We start from the raw sequence: 24,723 nt of genomic DNA, 5'->3' as shown, positions 1-24,723 counted from the left end.
GAACAATGCATCCATTACCAAAAAAAATACATCCTGGTCCAAAGCTACTATTATGGGGGCACTGTTCAGGTTCTGGTGAAAGAACAGTGTGCTGACCCCTAGGTTTGAGATGGTCCTGATATGCAAACAACTTTAAAACACAATAAAATCATATGTGGCCTTTTAAAAACAATGCATAGCAATACTACATTTCATTGAGGGGGGGGGGGAGGGGACAGTGGCATCTTACAGCATGAGAGCTGGAAGGAAAAAGGTTAAGAATTTTCTGAATACAGCCTTTGGAGGAATAATTACCAACACCTATACAGGAAATGCTCCATTTGGGGAATCCTCTGTGTCATGATTTCTCATACCAACTTAAATTAAATTAGAAACCAGAATAACTTTTGTATTAATAGCCCTCACCTTAAGAGTTCTAGCTGCAGAATGGGCAAATTCCTCCGTTGGGTTATCCTCCAGGTTGCCTTCTGAGAATCAGAAGAGAACAACCAACTTCGATCATTTGAACAGGGAGCATCAACTAACACCTAGAGAAAAAAAGGATATATAATGCACACGTACATCGAGAATATAGTCAACATACATGGAGAAGCTATGTAAAATACGACAAAAAACAGGAAAATTTCTCGTGTCCTTTCAGTGTTTACTTTTTTTTTTTTTTTTGGTGGGGAGGGGGAATAGGAGGACTTAAAGTCTACCAATATCTACTCATATTTCATATTCTTGATGGCTACAGCAAAAACTTTTACAAGTTACTTGTTTTAAACAGACATTACTGTATTTCTGAATTCTCAGCATTTATTTTTGAGAACTAATATTTCAATTTCGGTTTGCTGAAATGTTTTTCTTCAACTGTCATACTCTGATATGAATTGTTACCAAATTAAAGCAATATAGCGTACATGTTTGTGCACTGACCCAAATAACATCTGATCTTTTCCTGAGTATCTTTGAGGCACCGGGAAATAAAAACATTCAATAATCCCCAATTCCAATGTTACCGCTTCCTTTGAACCATGCTGACCGTCAAATGAAAACTGCTTCCTTGTTCACTTTATCAACATTTCCCAGAGTACTGAGAAATTTTATCAGGCTATGTCTGGAAGCAGATGGAAAACAACAACAAAGCAAAGTAACAATGGTATCACTGGGAGCGCATCGGTTTGTCACAATGTAATAACTGTACCTTGTCAAACATTTCAGGCTGGGCATCTCCCATTTCTCTGCCATCCAATTGAGACACTTTAATTACATTTATCAAAGGCTGTGGGATGAAAGATTCTAATGTCTGCCTCAGCCACTTCAATCTCAGACTATCATGTTCATTACAGTGAAGATAACCTAAATGCAAAGGATTAAAACGTTTTAAAATGAATGCAATGGATTTGTCAAATGTTTACTTTTGATCAAATAAATTTCAGAAAGATATCAATTCATCATAACTATGCAGATATAGGGCACAGAAGTAAATACTATGATCGTCTAAGGTTTTAAAAACAGCAATATACACACATACAGAACCTTCACAATAGTCTTGTCTACACAGCCTGTTAGGAGCTCTGACCATTTACTCATTCAAATTTAATTATGGATTCCTAAAGATATACCTCAAATACAGTTCTCCCTAAAGCTCTTAAGAGTAAATGATATATTCTATTACATATTATATTATATTATATATTATTATATTATATATAATATATAATATTATATATAATATTATATTATATATATATATCTCCAAATATATGTCTTTCCAGGATAGAAAACTTTCATTTTAAGTAAAAGTTATGCAATATATGGAAGAAAGCACATAAAGAGCTACTAGCTCTATGGTAAGACACTGGCTCAAATTATGAAGTATCAGATTCTGGGGAAGTTACTCAGCTCTCCTTGAGAGTCTCAGTTTCCCAAACTGAGGGCTGCTGAAGGGGACAGAGGTGGGGGATGGAGTAAAAAGGTGGTGGGCATTAAAGAGGGTACAGGATATAATGAGTACTGGGTGTTGATGAATCACTGAACTCCACCTCTGTAACTAATAACACACTATATGTTAACTGAATTTAAATTAAAAAAATGTTCATGACCTCATTAAAAAAAGTCTCAGTTCCCTTACATGTAAAATGGGGACTGTACTAGTGAAAGGATTCAGAACATGCCTCTCCAAAATATGCCATTTTGGCATGTTAATTATTTTGAGTTAAAGGCACTTGAATAACAGCATAGCAGGAAGGGCATTTTTACCTCCCTTTTTCTTCCTAAAAGGAGATGAAATCCCATATGAAAAATATTCTCTCTATACCAGAAGGGAAGAAATATTCTTATCACCAGAGTTGGGGCATCTGGGCCAAGAGAAATCTGTACAGATCTTGCTACAAATCCTTCCTGTCTTCTCCCCGCAACATTTTCAAAACTGGCACTCTGTGTTCAACCTACTACATAAACACTTATGATTAGCCACTTTTGTGGATCTTCCATTTTCTTATGGCAACACCCATGTACATGTAAATTTTATCAAATAAAATTTGTATGCCTTACTTCTACTAACCCTTTTTGTCAGTCCCAATGAAAACACCTAGAGGATGTAGGAGAAACTTATCTCCCCTACACTGGCTACCTTAAAAAGTGGTTGTTAAGTTTAAATGTGGTATTTTAATGCTATACTGCTCTCGGTACAAAGACACTTAGCAAAATGGTTCATTCCCTAATGAAAGTTACTTTGTCTTTCATTATTTAAATATATGGTATATTTTTATACCTATTATGTGTATTTATTATATAATATAAGTTATATAATATATAAATACAAGCACATTTATTTGGGACGCCTGTGTGGCTCAGTTCATTAAACTGCTGCCTTCGGCGCAGGTCATGATCCCAGGGTCCTGGGATAGAGTCCCACATTGGGCTCCTTGCTGAGCAAGGAGCCTGCTTCTCTCTCTGCCTCTGCCTGCCATTCTGCTTGCTTGTGCTCTCTCTGACAAATAAATAAATCTTTAATAAATAAATACATTTATGAATACACAAAAGTATAAAGAACATCAAAAATTACCTCAAACCCAGTGTTCAGATAGCCATTTAATAATCATACCATCACGTCACATCTTTGTGTATACCCATATAAAACTGATAAAAGTGGAATTATATAATATTTTCATATTATCATTTTTTTCATCTCATTCTTCATCTACCCATCTACCTTCAACTGCCCAACTACCCCATCAAAAGGGACTTATATTATCAACCCACACATTTATATGACTTCTTCTCCACATATGCCAATACTTTAAAAAAAAACACTACCAAGTCAACTGGTAGAAATATAAATAACTTTAAAGGCTGCTAAATAGTATATGAAATAGATATATCATCCTTTATTTATTCATTACCAATCATTGGGCATTCACATTGTTGTCACTAGTAAAATTCAGTAAACAAAAAAATTAAAAATAAAATTCAATAAACATCCTTCTACAGTTGTCCTTTCAAAATTTTTATTTTTATGAGACAGTTCCAGAGGTATGGATAGGTTAGGGTAGGGGAATTTTTATTTTTAGTAAATATCACCCTGTCCCTCCACCAAACTCCCCAAGAAGTGTTAATGGGATGTAATGTTGTATAATTTTTTCATTTTCTATTTACCATTTGGTTTTGCTTTTCTGTAAATGCCTATCCTTTTTTTTAAAGATTTTACTTATTTGACAGAGAGAGAGAGATCACAAGTAGGCAGAGAGGCAGGCAGAGAGGCTTCAGGGGAAGCAGGCTCCCTGATGAGCAGACAGCCTGACATGGGGCTCGATCCCAGGATGCTGGGATCATGACCTGAGCTGAAGGCAGAGGCTTAACCCACTAAGCCACCCAGGTGCCCTGTAAATGCCTATTCTTATCCTTTTTTTTTTCTGTTCCACTATTTATATTTTTCTTACTAACAGGTAAGACATATTTTCATTACACAGATATTATCCCTTTAACTGCCATCTGATCTACAAATGTTTCTTACATTGTCTTCTGAATTTATCTTTTTTAATTCTTAAGTTACATAATTTTTAATAGTCAATCATATCACTTTTATAATTTCTAGGTTTATGTGGTCCTTTTTAAGGTAGTCCTTCAACCATTATATTTTCAAGTCTGATTCAGCTCAACATTTATGCAGGCCATGTTCAGCATCATCCTACAAAGGACAGAAACCACAGCTTGCCAAGAGGGCAGGGTGAGACTTCCCTCTTTCATGAAGACCTGTACTTTGGTAAGCTGGTAATTTAGGTGCAAGAAGATAAGATTCACACTGGTGTCGGAGCTGTCCTGGCTTAAAAGCTTCATGTGCCACAGAGACAACATCTCTTCTAACAACTCCAGAGGCACAGCTTCCAGGATCCCCATGAAGGATGCCCAGTTACAAGAGGACTGCCCAATAACAAGCATCAGGGCACTCAGAGAGACCAATCAGGGAATCCCTATTACGTCTCTGGGACTTATTTATTCTTTCTCCCAGGGCACATGCATTTTACCCATCAGCATCTTTTTTTATCATGAGTAATACTGCCTGGAAACATAGTGACAATCTGTTAGGTACCAGGGAAACAAGCTAGAAAACTACATGAAGGTGAAATTCTAATGTAGACGGGGAAATATTTTTGTAAACCCTTTGCTCAAATATATATATATGTATAAATATATCTACATCTACATCTCTCTATATGTGTATCTATACATAGGTTGTTCTCTCTGATTGTCACACCATGTTTAAAAACATTTAATGATTTCCCATCATCCATTAAAGTTCAAACTACTGATTTATTTCAAGGTCTGCGATAATGAGACCTTAAGACAACCTTTTAATTTTAACCTCCCACTGTTTTACCAACATACTCTGTGCTCCACCAAATCTGACTGACTTGTCCACTTCTCATACATATTTGAACCTCTTCCATAGTACTTAACTATATTTTGCCTCATGAGTGGTGTTTGCTTGCACTGCTTACCCTTTCTACTACCACCACACCGCAATTTCTATATGGAAAGCGCTCAGGAGATGGCATCAATTTTGTTAGTGGGGAGAAAGGAGTAAGAAATCACCTTAAGTTGCATTTATACAGGTAGTATACTATTTTTAAATTTAGTTTACATGTTTATTTCAGGGGCTTCTGGAGGATTTACTAATGTAGGTTATGGACAGTTGTCTAAAAGCCTTGAGAAATCACTACAAAATGACTGAAGGCAAAGTTAATGTTATGGAGGGGCTACAACCACAGGGAAACTAGAGTGAAAGAAAAAAGAAGTAAATCATATAAAGACAGAGCATAAATATAAAAGGGTTTGTAATCAAGTGGGCTACAGCACTGGTCCATCTCTCATCTGAAATTGATGAGCCTTAGAAGAAACTATGGGGTTTAGTGGAATAAGAAGGGAGAACAATTAATCTGCGGTCATCTTCCGGTCTTCTGCCTCTCGTTGGTTAAAGTCCATTCCAAGAGTTGGTAACTCCCACACACTTCAGGTTTGTGCTATCTGGCCCCTACAGACAAGCCAGAGAGTCCCAAGGCCAGTTACAGCAACCACTCAGGTGTGGTGATTTTTGCTTGTCAGCTGGCAGCCATCTGGAGGCTGCTCAATTTGTGACAGCAGTTAACACTATCAGCATAAAACTACAGGAACAGCATGGGTCTTTTCTAGGGTTTCTCCAGTCTGGAAACAATTCAAGGGTCTCAAGCCTTTAAGTAAGGAATGGGAGTAAAGGTGGGAGTAAAGACATCTATGGTGCAGCATAAACTGGGGCCAAGAGACCTCCCCAAAGTCACACCTTGTCCCCATCAGATACTAGGAAAGACCCATGTCTTAATTATTTTTTACTCTACTTCTCCCTTTTTCTGGTTTAAATATTATATTCCATTTCTATTAATTTACTGGTAAACATACAAATTTTAACATGCATGCTTATGTAAAAAAAAATATAAAGTTAGTCAACCTGTTTCTCCTAAAAGATATAATAATCTTTTAATTCTCCCTCCCAAACTAGATGCCGTTACTATATATTTGGGTTTTATTTGGGCTTACATCCTCTAACTACACAACATATTATCATCATTGTCTTCTCTTGTCAATGACTTTTAGATTTTACCTATATATTGCCCATCTTTTTTATTCTTCATTTCTTCTTATTATCTTATCATCCATCTACAATGGCTTTCCTTTTTCCTGAAGCACATCTTTCAGAATCACTGGTGACAAACTTATACTCTATCTCTCTGTCTAAAAAAATGTCATTTCACTTTTGTTCTTCAGGGATATTTTGGTGAATATATTTCTGGATTTATAGTCATCTTTTCTCAGGACATTGAAAACATAGTTCCTCTGAATGCTAGTTTCCATTGTTACTCTCAAAGGTCAATCCTCAGTCTGTTGTCTTTTGAAGGTAAACTATCTGTCCTCTCTGGCTGCTATTAAGATCTCTTTTTCAATGTTCTGCAACTTCACTATAATGGTCCTCACTGGCTTAGCTGTGCTTCCACAATTTCAGAGGTTATTTCCATTCCTCCTCCATTATCAAAGTTGAAAACAGACAGTTTCCTTTTTCAGTACCTTGGGATAGGACAATTTCTTCTTAATTTACCTTACATGGAGGGTATACCATTTTGGAATCTCAGCTTTCTGTAAGTTAACCTCCTAGCAGATGCTCTCTTGGGCAAGCTCTGGCTTTGTCTTTTTTTCCCATATTTTCACGAAGCAATGAATATCAACATTCAGGTTTTTCAGGTTAAGCAAATGCTCATAATTGAAAAGCTAGCTTTGATGCTCAATTGATCTTCTAGGTTCCCATTATCTCTTAGATTTTGGTCACTGAATATTTGGAGATCACCAATGCATTTAAAAAGATTCTGTTTTTAATATCATATGCTACATTTGTTGTTTTCAGCAGGAGTTGTTTTCACCAGGAGTTGGTTAGAAGACCTAGTCTGTCATTCTATAAGAATCCAAAGTCTTAGTTACTTCTGCATCTTTCACAGCTCCATACCTACTATCCAAAGCCTTGCACACATAGTATGTGCTCCCTAACATGGCTGAGTTGATCTGAAACATGGCATCATATGAATATTTAAACTATTAAAAGTGAAAATCAAGTTAGCTTTTCATTAAATTACAACTTTAGTCAAGATTCTTAATTCAGCATTTTAAAAGAAGTCTCTTACTTAAAATATAGCTTTATGTTATATTGTTTGTCCTAGATGTAGATTTTATTTGAAATTGTCTTAGATTGGTTAAACTTTTTAAAATATGTAATATAAGACATCACAACTCAAGTTTCATATAACTACTAAAACTTACTATATTGAAACAGAATTAACTTCATGTTTAAATTGCCAAAAATAAGCCAAATCTTGGTATTTTATTCATCTAAGCAGGAAAGGGGGTGAATTTAAAAAAATATGAGTAAGTCATTGAGGCTTTACATCTGTTTAAGGCAGCCTTTGGTCCATGGAAAGAAACTGGGCTGGTATTGTCATTCATTAATTTACTCTGATGTAACTAACTTGGAAAAAAAACAATTATGCCTATTTTCAGTTCTGTTAATTATTCCTTGGAGCCATAAGCCATAATCATGATTATCTGAGGAATTATATGTCGCTCTCAATGTAAAAACTGGAATAATGGTATTGTCCATATATTAGAAGTGATATGAAAGCTAATGGTAAGATTCTTTGGGATATCTGGAAACAATGTTACAACTTCACAACAAATTTAACAACAAATTTGTTAGAACATGTTTGACAACAGACTAAAATACACTTGAGAATACAACCACTTCAAGATTCTGGTTTCGTAAGTACCTGTTATAGACTGGGTATGGTGCTAGTAGCTGCAGACACAAAGGTAAGTGAGAACCTCCCCTATTCTCAAGAAGCTGTCTAACGAAGGTCGCTGGAAAAGTCAGCAGTTGAGTAACATTAGGAGACCTCAAAACAGAGTCACGTGCACATTCCTGAAAACCTGAGTTGAGATCCCACCTCTGCTACTTACCTAGGGCAATTTCGATTAATTTCTCTTTGTTTTGATTTCATCTTTAAAGTGGGCATAATGCCCAACTAATGGTGCTGCAGAGTTAAAGAAGATCTATACACCATGATACTCACACTGTGTTCCTCAGAGCCCTAGGGCTTCAGAAACATGTATATACAGAAACACAGCATAAGATGCTGGAAGCAAAGACTACTAAAAAATGTTTGAAAACACAGATTTATGCCATGTGATTACTACAGTCCCTGGTACATATTAGGTTATTCTGAAATGTTTTTATTACTACCAAAATTAAAAGTACCTCTAATACAGGGAGTTCTGGAAGGCTTTCTAGGAAAGTTGATTCCTGAGTGAAAACTTGAAGAATTGGGGGGCGGGGGAGTCAGCAGGGGAGGAGAGGGGGAGGAAAGTGTTACCCATAGGGTATGCAGAAGGTCTGGAGGCCTAAGGGAGCAGGAAGCAGGATAAAAGCAATTCAGTAAAACAAGGAGTCTTTCCAATCCTTCCTACCACCAAAGGCTAACTAGATGTCGAGAAAGAAAATTTCATGAATAGAGCCCTCAGCAAGGAAGGTGAACAAACCACTCCACCAAGCTAGGTCACTCTTGCTTTGTTAATGCCTTCCTATTTAGAATCAGAATTGTTTTCTCTTCTTCTGTCAAGACAAGTACATAACAAAGCCTGTATTGACAAAAACAAAAATAAAAACAAAACAAAACAAATGGATAATCTGTCACTGTGTCAACAGGTGGGAGCAGCTGGACCAAAAGAGAAATAAACTAATTTAATCATCCTAAAATATGAGCTTCTTAATCATTCAAAGCTGTGAGCCTCTTGGCCCAGAATAAAGGCCAGTAGTGATCTAAAGAAATTTGTTGTATAAATGCGCATTTAGTTGCAGCCATCATTTTAGGTTTTGTTTTTAAAAGCTTATTTTAGTATTGCTTCCACATTCCAAATTCAAGCAGTGTAGCTAACCTAATCTGGGCTTTGAGCATCAGCATGAAGACATCTGTACTTCTTAGCAAACCATTATCATTAGTCCTAATGATGAAAAGTTCTTTACTTGGAACAGTGCCTATAGTTCATTGCCCTTGATGTAAGAACAGTAAGATTCTTCTCCAATTCAAACTCCTAGGATATATCAGTTTGCATTTGTATTCCTAATCAAATCGGCTTCCCTATCATAAGCATGTGAAATACAGCCTACTAATAAGAATAATTTAGGATTAAAATGCTCTCTTTAACATGGCACCCAAATTTGATATTTCTCTTCCATTTTTTTACAATATTAAAAATTCTCTATTCAAAATTGATAAGACAAAATAAGAATACTGCCAAAGAACACAAGAATGAAAGTAAAAATACTCCTTATCACATGATTCCATAAATCTTCAGCTCAAATTATAAAAATATAAAATTAACGTTACAAAATTACTTCTTTTGTTCTGATTTCTTACATTAAAAATACAGCAAGCTTCAATAACAGAGTTTTAATAACAACTCTAAAAACACACAGTATGCTTCCTCCTAAATACATGGTTAACTGATAAATTTGTACCAATGCCTAATACTACATTCACAGTTGTCCTAAAAGTTTATGAAATCTACTTCAACAGGGAGTGCTCTCAAAGGAAGAAATAAATTAGCAGTCTTCAAACTAGGGATACAAACAACTTTCTAAGGGATAATAAGCAAAGTTGGATAGTTTTAAAAGAATCAATGTTCAGATCAACTTCCTAAAGCACATCTCCCGTCAGGGCATCTCCTTTCACAATGACACTTCACCAACCTTATAACTGAGAAGCATGTTTCCCACTCATCCAGAATCTTATTACAGCAAACTGTGGCAGGGTATAGAAATTTACAAAGGACCAAACAAAGGCAATTAAACACATGGGTACCTTGGCTAAGAAAGTGAATGAATTAAACAACTAGGCAAAGTAGCCTTTAGTAACTGAGATGGTTTGTAACCCTTTCCCTCAACAAAATCAAAAGCTGGTGCTTACTTAGCAGATCATTAAAATAATGCTTAAAGAAAAATATTTATGGACATTTGGGGTCATAACTCAAGATTTGAAGAGCTTGGTGAAACTACTATAACATAATTCCCACCATTTCCATCACCATGTATAATAAAAAACAGCATCTGCATTTATAAAAACCATCAGACAAAAATCAGACATAACGGATGCTGAACCCTATCCCACCAAGCGATAAGTAATATTTATCCAGGGAAATCTGAAGTAATTTTTTAAAAAGTCCTATTATCTAATTAGGAAAATAATTTATGCTATTGCTTGACTCATTACTTTCAACAAATATAAAAATGTACATTCACGTACATTTCATCATTTTTATACTAATAATGGTAAAGATAAGTTACTTCCAAAAAACTTTTCAAAGTCTTAGAATTGCATCGTGCAGGGAATCCTGGGTGGCTCAGTCAGTTAAGTGCCTGCCTTCGGCTCAGGTCATGATCCCAGGGTCCTGGGGTCAAGCCCCACCCTGAGCTCCCTCCTCAGCAGGGAGCCTGTTTCTCCCTTTGCCTGCAGCTCCCCCTCCTTATGCTCCTTCTCGCTCTGTCAAATAAATATATAAAATCTTAAAAAAAAAAAAGGGGGAATTGCATTGTCTAACATCATACCCATTTGCTACATGTGGCTTTGAGCACTTAAAAGACAGCTAGTCCAAAGTGAAATGTGCTGTACAATACATACCCATTTTGAAGACTTTGAAAGAAAATAAGAACGCAAATGTCTCTTTAATAACTTTTATTTTGATTACATGTTGAAATATTTGGATGTACTGGGTCACAATGTTATTACTAAAATTAAACTCAACCGTTTCTACTTTTTTTAACAAGTACTTAAATTTTTAAATTTTACATGCACTTCACATTATATTTCTATTAGACAAAACTGTCTTATAACCTTACGGTCTAAAGATACAAAAAACTACTTTAAATGTGTATATTTTGTTGCCTAGAAGTATGATATCATACAAGACTGTCAAGTATAAAAGTCAACAATAAAATAAAAAATCTTTGTTATTGGCTTATCAGGATTCATCTTACCTAACAGATTTGTTTACAAAATGTGATTGTTTTGTTCAAAATGGCCTGCAAGTACATAGCTGAAAATTAAAAAAAAAAAATTACACTGATTCCACAGCTAAAACTTCCAGTCTACATACTGCCCTGGTTTTCAGATTTTCAAAGTCTGCAAACTCAATCTTATACTTCTTCCCATATATTCTGAAAGTATTTTGAAATACATGGATATTTAAAAGTTGTCAATTACTGAAAGAAAAGCACACTACCTGGATAAGCACACTGCAGCAGAGCTATCGATTTGCCTCCAGGAGCAGCACAGAGATCCAGAACCTTCTCGCCATCCCTTAATTCCAGAGCCAATACTGGGAGAAGAGAGGCAGCGTTCAGGAGATAATATTTTTTTAGATTTCCAATTTGGTGTCTTTCTGAAGGCATTCTGTCTGGAGTTCTGCTAAGGTAACACCTCATTGATTTAGGATAGTAGGGTAAAGATCCTTGAAAGAGGGTGTGATAGCCCTTTAAATGTAAATCTTTTTCCAGTTCAAAGGAATAATTGAATCTGTTAAGAAGGATAGCATACTGCCAGCATGATGGTGATATTAGTATATCCCTAGAAACAGAAGATGAAAAACAAAATAGTATTAATATTATATATACAAACACAATTTTATATTACTAATCAAGTGAACGGGGTCCTAGTTTCACACTTACCTGTGATTTGTTTCAGAGTCAAGATAAGTATCACTGACTTTGCCCTTTTGCCATAGGTTCCAATATGGGTCAACCTACCACAGTCATGATCCTGACTTTATTTAAAACTTTGGTATTTTATTCATCATGGGTTTTCTTTCTTTTGTATCAACTGTCATTAAAGTATTACTTGATTATTGAGTTTTAGGGGTCCCTTAAATTCTGCACCAGAGAGGAATGCCTCACCTGCCTCAGCCTAGTACCTTCCTGCAGAATATCTTGCCAAAAACACACGGCCTGTATTTTCATACCTCTGAATACATCAAAATAGACTCTCAATCATTCTTTGCACAAATGTTTTTCATAAAGAAAAAATTTAAAACCTGAGACTGTTACTGTTGGAGGGAAAAGTACTATCATTAAAGGGCATTTGGAGGAGTGAGTGTTAAAGTCTTCCTCTCAGGAAATAAAAGCATGGAAACTAACTATAGAGAGTTAGTGAGGCAATCAGTGGTTCAGATGATACAAAACCAAGAATGGTTTAAAAATCACTTATGGATTGACAATACCACCTACCCGCCACCCTCCCGCCTTCACCAGAAGATTTTCTTTCCTAATTTTTTATTTAGTCCAACAGTTAGAGCTCTTAACAGTCACAAGCTCACATCAACTGACATATGATACAGCAGGAAATATTTAATTTATTTACAAGCTGACCTTTCTAGCTGAGTTATTTGGTAGCCTCATTAACCATGGTCAATTAAATAAATTCCAGCTGCTACTCACCCTGGAGTTGACTATGTGAGAAATGGCTGGATTGAAATGTAACACCTGCGACTGGAACTGTGCCAGGTGAATTTCAACTGGGGGCTAATACTGAAACTGCTTTCTCCTTTACTGCCTCTTACTATGATGGTCCACCATCATGGGAGCCCAGTTTGTCTGTTTCAGGAATTCTGGAAGATGACAACCTCTTTTTTTAAGAATGTACTTTGCAAACTTTAGCATGGATCAGTGTCTATAGGAGGACTGCTAAGCCCTACTCCAGGATTTTCTGATATAGACTAGAAGCAGGAACTGAGAATTAGCATTTCTAGCAAGTTCTCCAGTGATAATGGTTCTGCTAATCCTCAGAACCACACTTTGAGAACCCACAGCATTAAATGGACCCAAAGGGAAGATCTGCAAATGTCACAGTTGTAACTTTTATTTCAGCCCATCCTAATCTTACCCTCAAACGGGATGAAAATTTACCCAGGGTTCTGACTCGTGTAACAGAGAAGTAATAGTAAGAAACATAATTTAATTCATACAGATTGGAGTGGCTTGTCCGTTAGCTAACAATGGTTGGTTAATATCTGACAGAGCAAATCTGGTTTTTTTTTTTTCTTCAGAATTTCCAAAGCTATTTCAGAATGTTTATTCTTTCAGATGAACTTTAGAATCAGTTGGGTTCAGTTAAAATAATTTATAAAATATTTGTGTAGATAGACAGACAGACATCTTGGCTAGGATTATATTAAATGCAGTAAAATTGGGGAGAATTAGCATCTTTATTGTATTTAGTCTTCCCAACCCTGACTACAATGTTTCTCCAATTAGTCACATTTTCTTTCTGATCCCTCAGTACAGGTTATTATTCTTGCATATTTCCTTTTAACCTTATTGTATATAAAAGGATTGTTAGTTTAGGAACACTATTTTTGTGTATTATACAATATGTTAAATCTTGAATGATAAGGAGGAATACCGTAGGACAAAATGAGAAGGGAAGTTGAAGGACAAAGGCAATAGCACAGGCAGTACGTATGAAGTAGGACAGTGCATTTGGGTAATTAAAAGTAATCTGGGGCACCTGGGTGGCTTAGTTGGTTAAGCATCTGCCTTCCACTCAGGTTATGATCCCAGGTCCTGGAATGGAGCCCCGCATTGAGCTCCCTACTTGGCAGGAAGCCTGTTTCTCCCTCTCCACTCCCCCTGCTTGTGTTCCCTTTCTTGCTGTCTCTCTCTCTCTGTGTCAAATAAATAAATAAAATCTTAAAAAAAAAAGTAATCTGGTGTGGCTCGTGGCAGATTATATGTGTCAAGTATAATGTGATAAAGTTCACTGAAGGACCCTAGGGGAGAAAGCCTCATTGGATTTAAAAACATATACTTATTGGGGCCCCTGGGTGGCTCAGTCAGTTAAGTATCTGACTCTTGGTTTCAACTCAGGTCATGATCTCAGGGTCCTAAGATCAAGCCCCATGTGGGAAGCTGCTAAAGCTTCTCTCTCCCTCTTCCTCTGCCTTTGCTTTCTCTCAAATAAATAATCTTAAAAAAAAATATATATATATATATATATACACACACACACACACACACATACACACACAACACATACATACACATACTCTGGCAGAGTGAGTCAGCAATCTTCAGAAATTATTCTCATTCTCTAACAACTGGATGAAATAAGACCTTGCTTTAAAAAAATTTTCTGACTCCTCCTAACCGGTATGCAACCTTACTGAAGTCCTTGCACTTCCTGGAATAAGTTTTCTTTAGCCTTTACCAGTCTCAGGATAAACTGCTCCCTCTACCTATAATGACCTTTCCTCTGACCTACAATGGCCCACCTAAAACCTGGCTGACTCCCCTACTCTCTGCTGAGGGGCCAGTTTAGGCTTTATCTCCTCAGAGAAACCTTTCTACCTACAACTTAATCCACCCACCCCCACCTCACCCTAATAATAAAAAATTACTAATCGTAAGTTTACAATATGCGGGGCGCCTGGGTGGCTCAGTGGGTTAAAGCCTCTGCCTTCAGCTCAGGTCATGATCCCAGGGTCCTGGGATCAAGCCTCACATCGGGCTCTCTGCTTGGCGGGGAGCCTGCTTCTCCCTCTCTCCCTCTGCCTGCCTCTCTGCCTACGTGTGGTCTCTGTCAGATAAATAAATAAAATGTTTTTAAAAAATAAATAAATGAACAAAATAAGTTTACAATATGCATTTTTCATACTTAGCTTATTTAACCATCACTACCGTGAAGGACAGCTATTACCCCCATATTAGAAGTTAGGTAACTGAAGCTTCCCGACGTCTGGCAACTCACCCAAGGTTCTATCACTATTAAGCAGAAGTACCTGATTCAAAATCTGGCTGACTTTAAAGTCTAACAAAGCGTGAGACTTTTGTACTGTAGCACTAGCAGCATACCACAGGGAGAGACAGAATTTTCACCCCAACCTTGGACTAGAGTCAGTGCCCTGGCCTCCCACTGCTCCTAACAATCGTAATAGCCTGATACATGCTGCCTGGAGCACCTGCAATGGGACCACTTGATGAAGGGACTGCTCAGGATGGTGCTTCCTACCCCTGAGAAAGCAAAACTGCATATTAATTGGGTCTCAGCACCATACCCACCAGCGGCCCACCCAACTACCAGTGACCTCCCCTCTTCCTAGCACATGCGCACAAAGACACACACACACTAACACTCCAGTGCACTGGTAAGGATGATGCCCCTGGGCCTCCCAGGCCAATGGTTACTCAAGTCCAAAGCTCTAACTGGATAGACAAGTAGCCCAGCAGATAATACAAGGAGTGTACATTAAAGGACTTAAGAAGACACTCACCAGGCACCACACTCCAGCACTCCTCTCAAGATTCATGAGGAGTCTGAAGCTGTTCCACTTACTGGTCTTCGATGACAGAAGTTCAAGTACCTCAGCAGCCAGGAGAACTGGGACCCACAAGACCAGTAACCTACAGATGTTTGCTCGTACCTCCACGGGTATCATTTTGAAAAAAACTATGTACCCTCTGGCACATTTTAAACTGACATCAAAATCTTCACCATAGACTTAAGAACTTAATTTCCATCATACTATAAAAATTGACATTTTCAAATATAAATTATACCACTTTTTAAAATGCATCCAGTGGAACCTAAATACCAGAGTGATTATGAAACCCATCACTGTCCATTTAAAAATTCATAGACTGAATCTTCTTGAACAGGTGAAAATTTTAGTTCCTTTTTCTATTTACATACTATTTCCCCCAACATAACTTTATTTTAATACATTTTTGTGCTTGAAATCTTTTATTACCCTATCATACTTCTCTGCCATAAACAACACACATATATACATATATATATACTAAATCTGTTTTCACTGTGGCCTAAATCTCTAAGTATTAAAATGGTAACTTCTGGATTCAGTTATCAGTAAAATTTTTACTATAAGATTGATCAAAATACTTATCATAGATTTGATAATTAATAAACATAAAAAGGGAAGTGTTAAGAAATGGATCTCAATGAAATAACTTCCCTTCCCATCCCCCGCCCCCAACCCTGGTCTCCATATATCCAGAGATGAATATTACCGAGGGCTATACTGAGTCAGGGTTAAAATCAACTATATTCCTGTTTTGTATTTTTACAAGGGCTGAGAAAAACCTTCACTTAAATAAGTGGGTAATAATTAAATATACTTCACTGTAGCGATGTCTCTCTTTTTGACTTCTATTTCCTTCTGAATTATAGTCCCAAATCACTTAAGCATCTATCTTCAAAAATATTTTAATGATCTGTTAGTTGACAACTCAACTGGAGCTCCTTTACTTTTGCCAAAATCAAAACTTGGAAACCACCTGACCTGTCAAAGTATTTACTGTCATTAGTCATTTATTTTTTCAGCCCTTACAATGACATTCCAACAGTCTCTGACCAGCAGAGGTGTTATCACCCTGGAGAACTGCAATGTGGAAGAGTCAGGATAGTGAAAGTGTGTCCTCTTTTTGTAAAGTGGGAGAAAGACAAAAGAAAGGTAGTTGAGAAAGGAAAATAAATACTCCCTTAGGCACATAAGGATCAGAGTAATTTTGTGAAAGAGAATACATGAAAACTGAAAATCTGGAAGTTGATTGCTATAACTTGCCTGTGCACACATATCCTTTGAAAAAATTGTATAATGTATTATTTGGACAATGTTATTTGATGTTATTATTTTCATTCAACTTTTCTGTGACTTTATTCTTTTCTTTTAGTACTTATTCTACTCTCTAGTCTACCTTCCTATCAAATGATAAGGATAAAAAATCATTTTATCTAGGAATTGCTAAGCACAATTGGTATAACCTTGTTGATTACAAAACCAATTAAATTTTTATGGTTATAAAAGTAAAAATCCGTTTTACTGCTATTGGTATCCACTAGAGGGTGCTCATTCAATCATTTTAAAAGTCTGGTTTAGCAATGAATCCATCAGTTCATGGAAGTACACCTAAGTATGTTTACAAGACTTTCATTTTTATTCCTCAGAGATTCTAATGATGAACTGACTGCCCCCTACTCTTTCTTGGCATTGTTTCTTTAGTGCTTCCCATAGAAGGCAATCTATGTCCATATTTGTTATTCACAGTAGCTCAACTAAAAGTCCTAAGTGATGGTTTGCGTTTCTGGTAGAGACCAACCTAAGGTGAAAATACTGCATACAAGGAATCCCTTGTATCAGGAGACATGTGCATACAATCCCAGGGCTGGGACTCCACACCCTGCATAGCAGCACACTTAGTAGAGGACAAAGATGGATTTTAGTATCACAGGCCTAGATTGGCCAGTAAAATTGGTACTTTCTAACTTACAACTTTTAAAGGGGCTAAAAGTTACTACTTCATAGGGATTTGTACAAAGTACGGTTGAATATTCGTATAAAGCTAACATAAGGGACAAAACAGAAATAGCTCATTTCTGTTTTCCCCAACCATCCTACTCCATCTCATTCACAGATTCTGCTAATGCAATCTGGCTGTATTTTTTCTCCTCTATATATGAACTACGTGAACTTTGGAGAAAAGTGTCTAATAAAGATTTCCAATTAATCCTCCCCTCATATACAATTGAGGGCAGAATATATATAATCCATCTTGGTATACCCAGTGCTTAGAAGAGTACTTGGTTTATAAACACTAAAATTGTGAATAAGTAGATGACTTGCTCAAGTCTTAAGATATTGGTTCTTCAAGACCCTCCCTTGTCAGAAAAGACAACTTAATGAAATTATGACAATACAATCTCAAAAGAATTACAATAGCTGTTATCAACAAAATGCAATGGAAACACATTGTCTAGGATATATGGGTCAGGTTGATGGAGAATTGGTTAAAAACATAACAGTAATAAAAATAATGCTAATACGTATAGAGGGCTTACTATATGTCAAACAAAATTCTAAAATTTGCACTTACATAAAATCATTTTATCTTCCCAAATAATTATATGAATTAGATCCTATTTTACACATAAAGATAGTGAGGGGCAGAGATTTTAGGTAACCTACCTAGGTCATATGCTACAAGACGCAAAGGTGGGATCTGAATGCATATTTTAACCACTGTACAGAGGGAAAAAGGAGAGGGTCATTCCTGGCAGAGGGAATAGCATACACAATCCCAAAGGGATGAAGGATCCTGTATAGTCATGCTAAGATATTTAGTCCAAACATAATACCGCAGACACTGGGGGGCAGAAGAGGCTTCTACTCCAGGAGTGGCACAATGGAATACGATGGTACTGAGAAGCAGCAGGACAGAGGGTAAGACAAACTCCCAAAGCCCCTCCAAATGTGAGCTCTGTTCCATTAGGCAAGTTAATTAGCCCCCATATGCTCCTTTTCCTATCTGTAAAGTGTAAATAGTAACAACTATCTTAGAAGGCTGTACAGAGGATTATGTGAGTATTCATAAAGTGATTAGAACACTGCCCCGCAGACAGTGTCATAAAAGTGGTTACATATAAGCCAACAAATAAATACTAAAGGCAGGAGACTATGTAAAGGGACTACTGCAATATGCCAAGTAAGTAATGATGCAAGCTTAACTAAACAGTAATAAAGTGGTTACAAATGAAATCCAAACGAAGAAATTTCTCAGGAAGAAGCAAAAGCATCTGGTGGGCATTTAGATTATGATGGAGGCAGAGTAGTAGTGTATGGCAGTCCATAGTTTGGGAGCTGCCAAATTATCAAGGTCAGTCAAGGTAAGAGATACATGGTGCAGAGTACAGGGAAGTTCAAAGCATGAAGCTTCCACATGTGCTTTCCAGTGGAATCACGGGCAAGGACAACTTTTCCCTGCAACAATGTATGACCACATGCCTAAGAATACCGCCAAGTAGGAAGGCTCACCAAAAGCTTGGTGTCAGATTTTATTGGGGCCCAGTCACATAAACATGATCAACTGGCTAATTTTTAGTTTCCAACTCCTCTGGAGGTCAGAGGTGGGAAGCCAAGCTGATACCATGGCCCACAGCCCCTACCATAAATTACAGTTAGACTTTCCAGTGTGGCCTGACCCCCCAAGTAAACAAGGACACTCTTGGGCAGGACATTCCAAGGGCTTAGAGATAACCTCCCAGGAGCTGAGGGCAAATGTCAGGCTTATTTTTGATTAAGGTTCATTCCTTACCTTGAAGGTCTGGAGGAGAAAAGAGGAAACATATTGATGGTGATAACTTCAACAAGTGAGAAAAAATATGCAAGTGGCAAATGACAACATAGGTTTAGAAGGGAAAATAACATGCTTCTGAGATTGCCTAGTATCAAACTAAGTGAAATGACCAGAAAATACTGAGAAGTATGGAACAAAGCCGAGAGAAGACTGTACAGCCTCAGATGGCAGCATAGTGAGGGAAGTTCAAAGTCATGCCATGAAAGGGCTTCCCTGAAAGATAAACAGGCAATGAGAGGAGCAAAACTTAAACTCATTGTAAACAACTTTAAAGGGCTAGTCAGAGGGTGACTTGTAAAAAGTGTTATTACAAAAAAATAAAATTTAAGTAAATACTAAATCTTCCCCATTATCTACATCTCTTAGATAAGAAAGGAAACTAAAAGTAAGTAAATCACTTTCCAGGTAGAAGACAAAAATGCATTCACCTTTCTCTGGAAGTAAATAAAAGCAAGCATGACATTCCAAATAAAAGTTAAAAAAATACATATATTTATTCTTACTTCCCCATGCCATCTTCCATGTTCAGACTACTTTCTGAGCTCAGCCTTTATTTTGCCCATGGCAAATTTAGCACATTTATGCAAAACTTAAATCATCATAAAAACGCAACAAAAAGGTAGATGATGCAGAAGGCACAGGTAATTAAATGGATTTGAGGTTCACTGCTCATTTAATGTAGGGTCAAACAATAACTTATAAATCTGTCTGAGCACATTAAATAGGAAAATAACTCATTACAGGGTATGGGTAGCCAGACTACTATAAAATCTGAAGACACTATCCCTTTAAAAAAATTTTTTTTTTAAATCATCCATGAGTGTCTAATTATACCCAGGTGTGAGATTAGGAGTTAGGCAGTGGAAGTTCTTGAACCAGAAAGCCTAGATACAGATCCCTGCTCTGGCACTTATGTAAACTTGGGAAGTTACTTAAATGCTATGTGGTTTCATCATGTGAAAAATGGGAAACAAACCTCAGAGCTTTGTTCTGAGGATCACATAAAGCCAATACTATCTGGTACATAATAAGCATGCAGTAGAAGTGTGGTTGTCTGGCTACTCTCTGTGAGTAACTTTACATACTAAAAACATAATGAATTTATTACACTCCACTATCATTCTTCTTTTTTCTCTGTGACAGAAGCTACCAATTTTAAAATCCAGTTTGAGGGGCGCCTGGCTGACTCAGTTGTTAAGGGTCTGTCTTTGGCTCAGGTCATTATCCCAGGGTCCTGGGATAGAGCCCTGCATTGGGCTCCTTGCTCAGCGGGAAGCCTGCTTCTCCCTCTCCCGCCCCTCCTGCTTGTGTTCCCTCTCTTGCTGTGTCTCTGTCAAGCAAATCTTTTAAAAAATAAATAAATAAAATTAAAAATCTAGTTTCGAAATAAAAACCACAACCACAAACTATTTTTTCATATTACAGTATTTACAAGTTCCTAAAACAGTATAATTTGTCCTAAAATTATCTCAGAACCACCTCAGACTTTATTATCAGTCAATATTTCATTTGTTTAAAAAAAAAAAAAAAGCTTAAAGTTGTCCTTTTAAGTGAGAAAGCGTTACTGAGTTTATCCAAAAAGAGATTAGTAAGACAACAATACGACTGAATCCATTGTCTATAGCTACATAACCTTTTTTTTCCTGAGCAGTATGTACTGGGCTTTTGTCCCTCGCTTCAGAAGCAGTGCTCCCTCTTCTTTCAGCCTAAATTATCTAGTTCTTTTCGCTAAGATAACTCCTGTTAGGTCACCAAGGGCTGGCTTCTCCTCAGGTCTTTGCTCGCACCCTCTGTATTTGTTAAATAAGACAAGGTTCTCCTATCTATTTCTATCAGGATATTTATGGAATAGTTCATATAGTTTTAAAACCAGCCTCCTTATCCCCCATGAACACCAGACTGCAGGCAAACTGGATATGGGAACTGTCTTGCTCTTTATATTCCACAGGGCATGGAATATACTATATAAGAACTCAGTGTAGGCAAGGGAAACAAAAGAAAAAAATGAACTATTAGGATTTCATCAAGATAAAAAGCTTCTGCACAGCCAAGGAAAAAATTAATGAAACTAAAAGGCAACCTTCAGAATGGGAGAAAATATTTGCCAATGACGTATCTGATAAAAAGTCCAAAATATATACAGAACTTATCAAACTCAACACCCAAAAAACATTTAACCCAGTTAGGAAATGCAGAAGACATGAATAGACATTTTTCCAAAGACATACAGTTGGCCGACAGGCACATGAAAAGATGCTCAACATCATTCAGCATCAGAGAAACACAGATCAAAACCATAAGCTACCACCTCACACCTGTCCGAAAGGCTAAAATCAACAACTCAGGAAACAAGAGATATTGGTGAGGATGCAGAGAAAGGGGAACCGTCTTGCAGTGTTGGTGGGAACACAAACTGGGACAGCCACTCTGGGAAACAGTATGGAGGTTCCTCAAAAAGTTAAAAATAGAATTACCCTATGATCCAGCAATTGCACTACTTCAGGAATTTAACCAAAGGATACAAACATACAGATCTGAAGGGGCACGTGCACCCTGATGTTTATAACAGCATTATCAACAACAGCCAAACTATGGAAAGAGTCAACTGTCCACCAACTGATGAATAAAGAAGATGTGGGGTGTGTGTGTGTGTGTGTGTGTGTGTGTGTTGTACACTTATATACATACGTAATATCACTCAGTCATCAAAAAAGAATGAAATCTTGCCATTTGCAATGATGGAACTAGAATGTATTACGCTAAGCAGTCAGTCAGCCAGAGAAGGATAAATACCATAAATTTCACTTGTATGTGGAATTTAAGAAACAAAACAGATGACACAGGGAAGGGGGGAGAAAAAAGAGAGGAAAGCAAACCATAAGACTCTTAACTATAGAGAACAGACTGAGGGTTGATGGAAAGGAGGTGAATGGGGGAGAAGCTAAATGGGTGATGGGCATTAGAAAGGGCACTTGTGCTGAATACTGATTGTTATATGCAGGTGATGAACCACTAAGTTCTACTCCCGAAACCAATATGACACTATATGTTAACTAATTAGAACTTAAATAAAAATTGAAAAAGAAAAAAAAAAACACCTCAATGTAAAGAACCCATGGAATAACATTCTGACCAAAGGCAAAAGTCACTAAGCACAGAAATCAAACTTACCTCACTTACTTCTATGCATGAAAGATGTTTTCAAAAATACATTTAAATAATTTGTGTGTGTGTGTGCACGCACGTACATGTGTTCAAAACATAGCCTGCCAAAAACACAGGGAAGAAATATAACCAAATAAAATGACTCTAGCTAAGACAGAGCTGTGCCAGCTTTAAAGACTAATTATCTTCTGAATTTTCAGAAACTAGTCAAATACCCTCAGAAGTTTTAAGGTTTTTCTGTTACAGTATAATTAATTTTGTCAAACTAGTGGGCATTCCTGTTTCAAAGATTAAAACAATTGCTCGAGGCAAGGCTAACATTTTTTTCCTTACTATTACTACAAAGTTTTCTTTCTCCCCTTTTCATTTTCCTAGGATTCCACCTATTTCTTCAGTTCTTCTCTTTAGTCTCTGTAGGAAAAGAGCACCCAGATTTAGATTCCTTTATCTTTTATCCTCAAGCACCCCTCCCCCAAAAAGGTTTTATTTCCTGTTCTATCATAAAGCATCAAGAGATGAATTATACTAACCTTACTGTATTCCAGGCATCTCCAAGTTCTTTGGAATACTGTTTCTCAAAATGATCCAATACAACTCTGCAAATCTGTTTTGCAAGCTTCCCCTCTGATTTTGCTTTCAGCTATGATGATAAGAAAATGTAGCTGACACAATCTGGTATTACGAATTTATTAAACTTCAAATTAGCAGGTTTTTTTCTTAAGAACATGTTTTATGATTATTATTAGTTCTTTCAAGGAAGCATTACTTCAAATATAACACTGTATTTATGAAAAAAGAGGATTTCTTCAAATAATTATTGCTCATATGTAAAAAAAAGGTTAAAGGCTTTGTGGCGTTAAAAAAAAAAAAAAAGGTTAGTGGCCTAACAGAAGCTGCGTCAAAGAAACAAAATTAAGCGACTCTAGGTACTAACATTTGGGGAAACTGAGTGAAAAGCCTCTGGAAATTAGTATTATCTTGGCAACTTTCTTGTAAATGTAAAATTATTCTAAAATTAAAAGGTTACTTCGGAAAAAAAAAAAAAGTCGCTCGCTTCCTGTGTAAACTTCCTTGCAATTCTATTTCATTTACTCATTCAAAGGTGAGCGAGGTATTATCGCGTAATACTGTTCTAGGGTCCCAGGATAAAGCAGTGAGTCTCATATCCTGAGGAGCTTGCATTCTGTTCAAAGCTGAACGGAGCAGGTATTCAGCTCTGCAGGCTGGACTGCAACCAAGTTACGTGGGGCACAAGTGAGTCCTGGGAGAAAACAGCGGAGAACGCTCAAGAGAAAACGTTCGAGCATTCAGCATTACAGCCCTGAACTATGAAGCCAGAGAAGCCAACAGCTCGCGAAGTTCCACCATCCCGACCCCCTCCCTCGCCACCCGCAAAGTGATTGAGTCAGAGGCTCCCAGTCGAGTACCAGCCCTCACCCGGGTCAACATTATCCCGCCGCGAGATGCCAGACAAGAGATCTACACGACCCAGCACCTAAAACCTCCAGAAAAATCAAAAGCACGGCCTCACACGCGAGGTTCACCCTCTTGCACTTCTATCCCTCGCTTTTCCGGTTCAACTCTCCGCGATACTGCTTTGCCCTCCTAGTCGAAATCTCGCCAAAAGTGGTGTAGGTCCCGCGAGAGGCACGAGCGCGCAAAGTTACTTCCGCCGCCGGCTGGTGGGGGCGGTGCTTACTACCGAGGGCGTAGCTTGACCCTTGGGCGGAGCCTTGAGTGGCTGGAAGCTTCAAGTGAAGCGTTTCACTGAACAGCATCTGCTGTGTGCTTGTGGCTCAGTAAAAAAAAAAATGTTAATTTGTATTAGGTTTTGTATAATGACCATTGTTGTAAAATGTTCTCAGAGGCTAAGCTAGTTACTGAATTAATCCATCAAATTTGATACCCCCCTTAGCTCAGATATTCAGAACTAAGGGTAATAGGGATGATAGGAAGAAATAAGGCATGTATTTCCTAGAGATGGACAATGGGGATGATCTCTCTTTCAACGGAGAGGGTTAAATGTTTAATTGAAATACAGTAAAACACTTAGCACAAAGGGTAGGAAACAGTAAACGCCTAAATGTTAGCTGCTGCTGTGTATTATTTTTACTATCATGATCTTCAAGATTATGATCATCACGTTCTGTCTGATACCAAATGCCTGAAGACCAAAATGACCCTACACAGTAGCCTCCCACCCACCTTTACTAAGGGCAGTGTTACATGTGCTGAGGAAAGTATTACACCCATTCTAATAGGAACAGCACTTTATTTGCTCTTTTAGTGTTACTTTTTAA

The 24,723-nt window shown here is 37.3% G+C and overlaps 1 protein-coding gene across 1 annotated transcript in view; it reads right to left on the bottom strand.

Moving 5' to 3' along the window:
* Window positions 1–24,046, bottom strand: part of NSUN3 (NOP2/Sun RNA methyltransferase 3) — a 55,128-nt gene extending 31,082 nt beyond the window's left edge. The window contains 5 exon segments of the mRNA XM_047722489.1: window positions 406–527; window positions 1,187–1,341; window positions 11,338–11,681; window positions 22,954–23,063; window positions 23,861–24,046. Of these exon segments, the coding sequence (XP_047578445.1) occupies window positions 406–527; window positions 1,187–1,341; window positions 11,338–11,681; window positions 22,954–23,063; window positions 23,861–23,872 (743 nt within the window). The 5' untranslated portion in view covers window positions 23,873–24,046.
* Window positions 24,047–24,723: the final 677 nt, after the last annotated feature.

This window comes from Lutra lutra, chromosome 1 (assembly GCF_902655055.1).
Source record: "Lutra lutra chromosome 1, mLutLut1.2, whole genome shotgun sequence".
NCBI lineage: Eukaryota > Metazoa > Chordata > Mammalia > Carnivora > Mustelidae > Lutra > Lutra lutra.
Note: the sequence above shows the minus strand (reverse complement) of the source record. Positions and strands in the feature narration are given on the sequence as shown.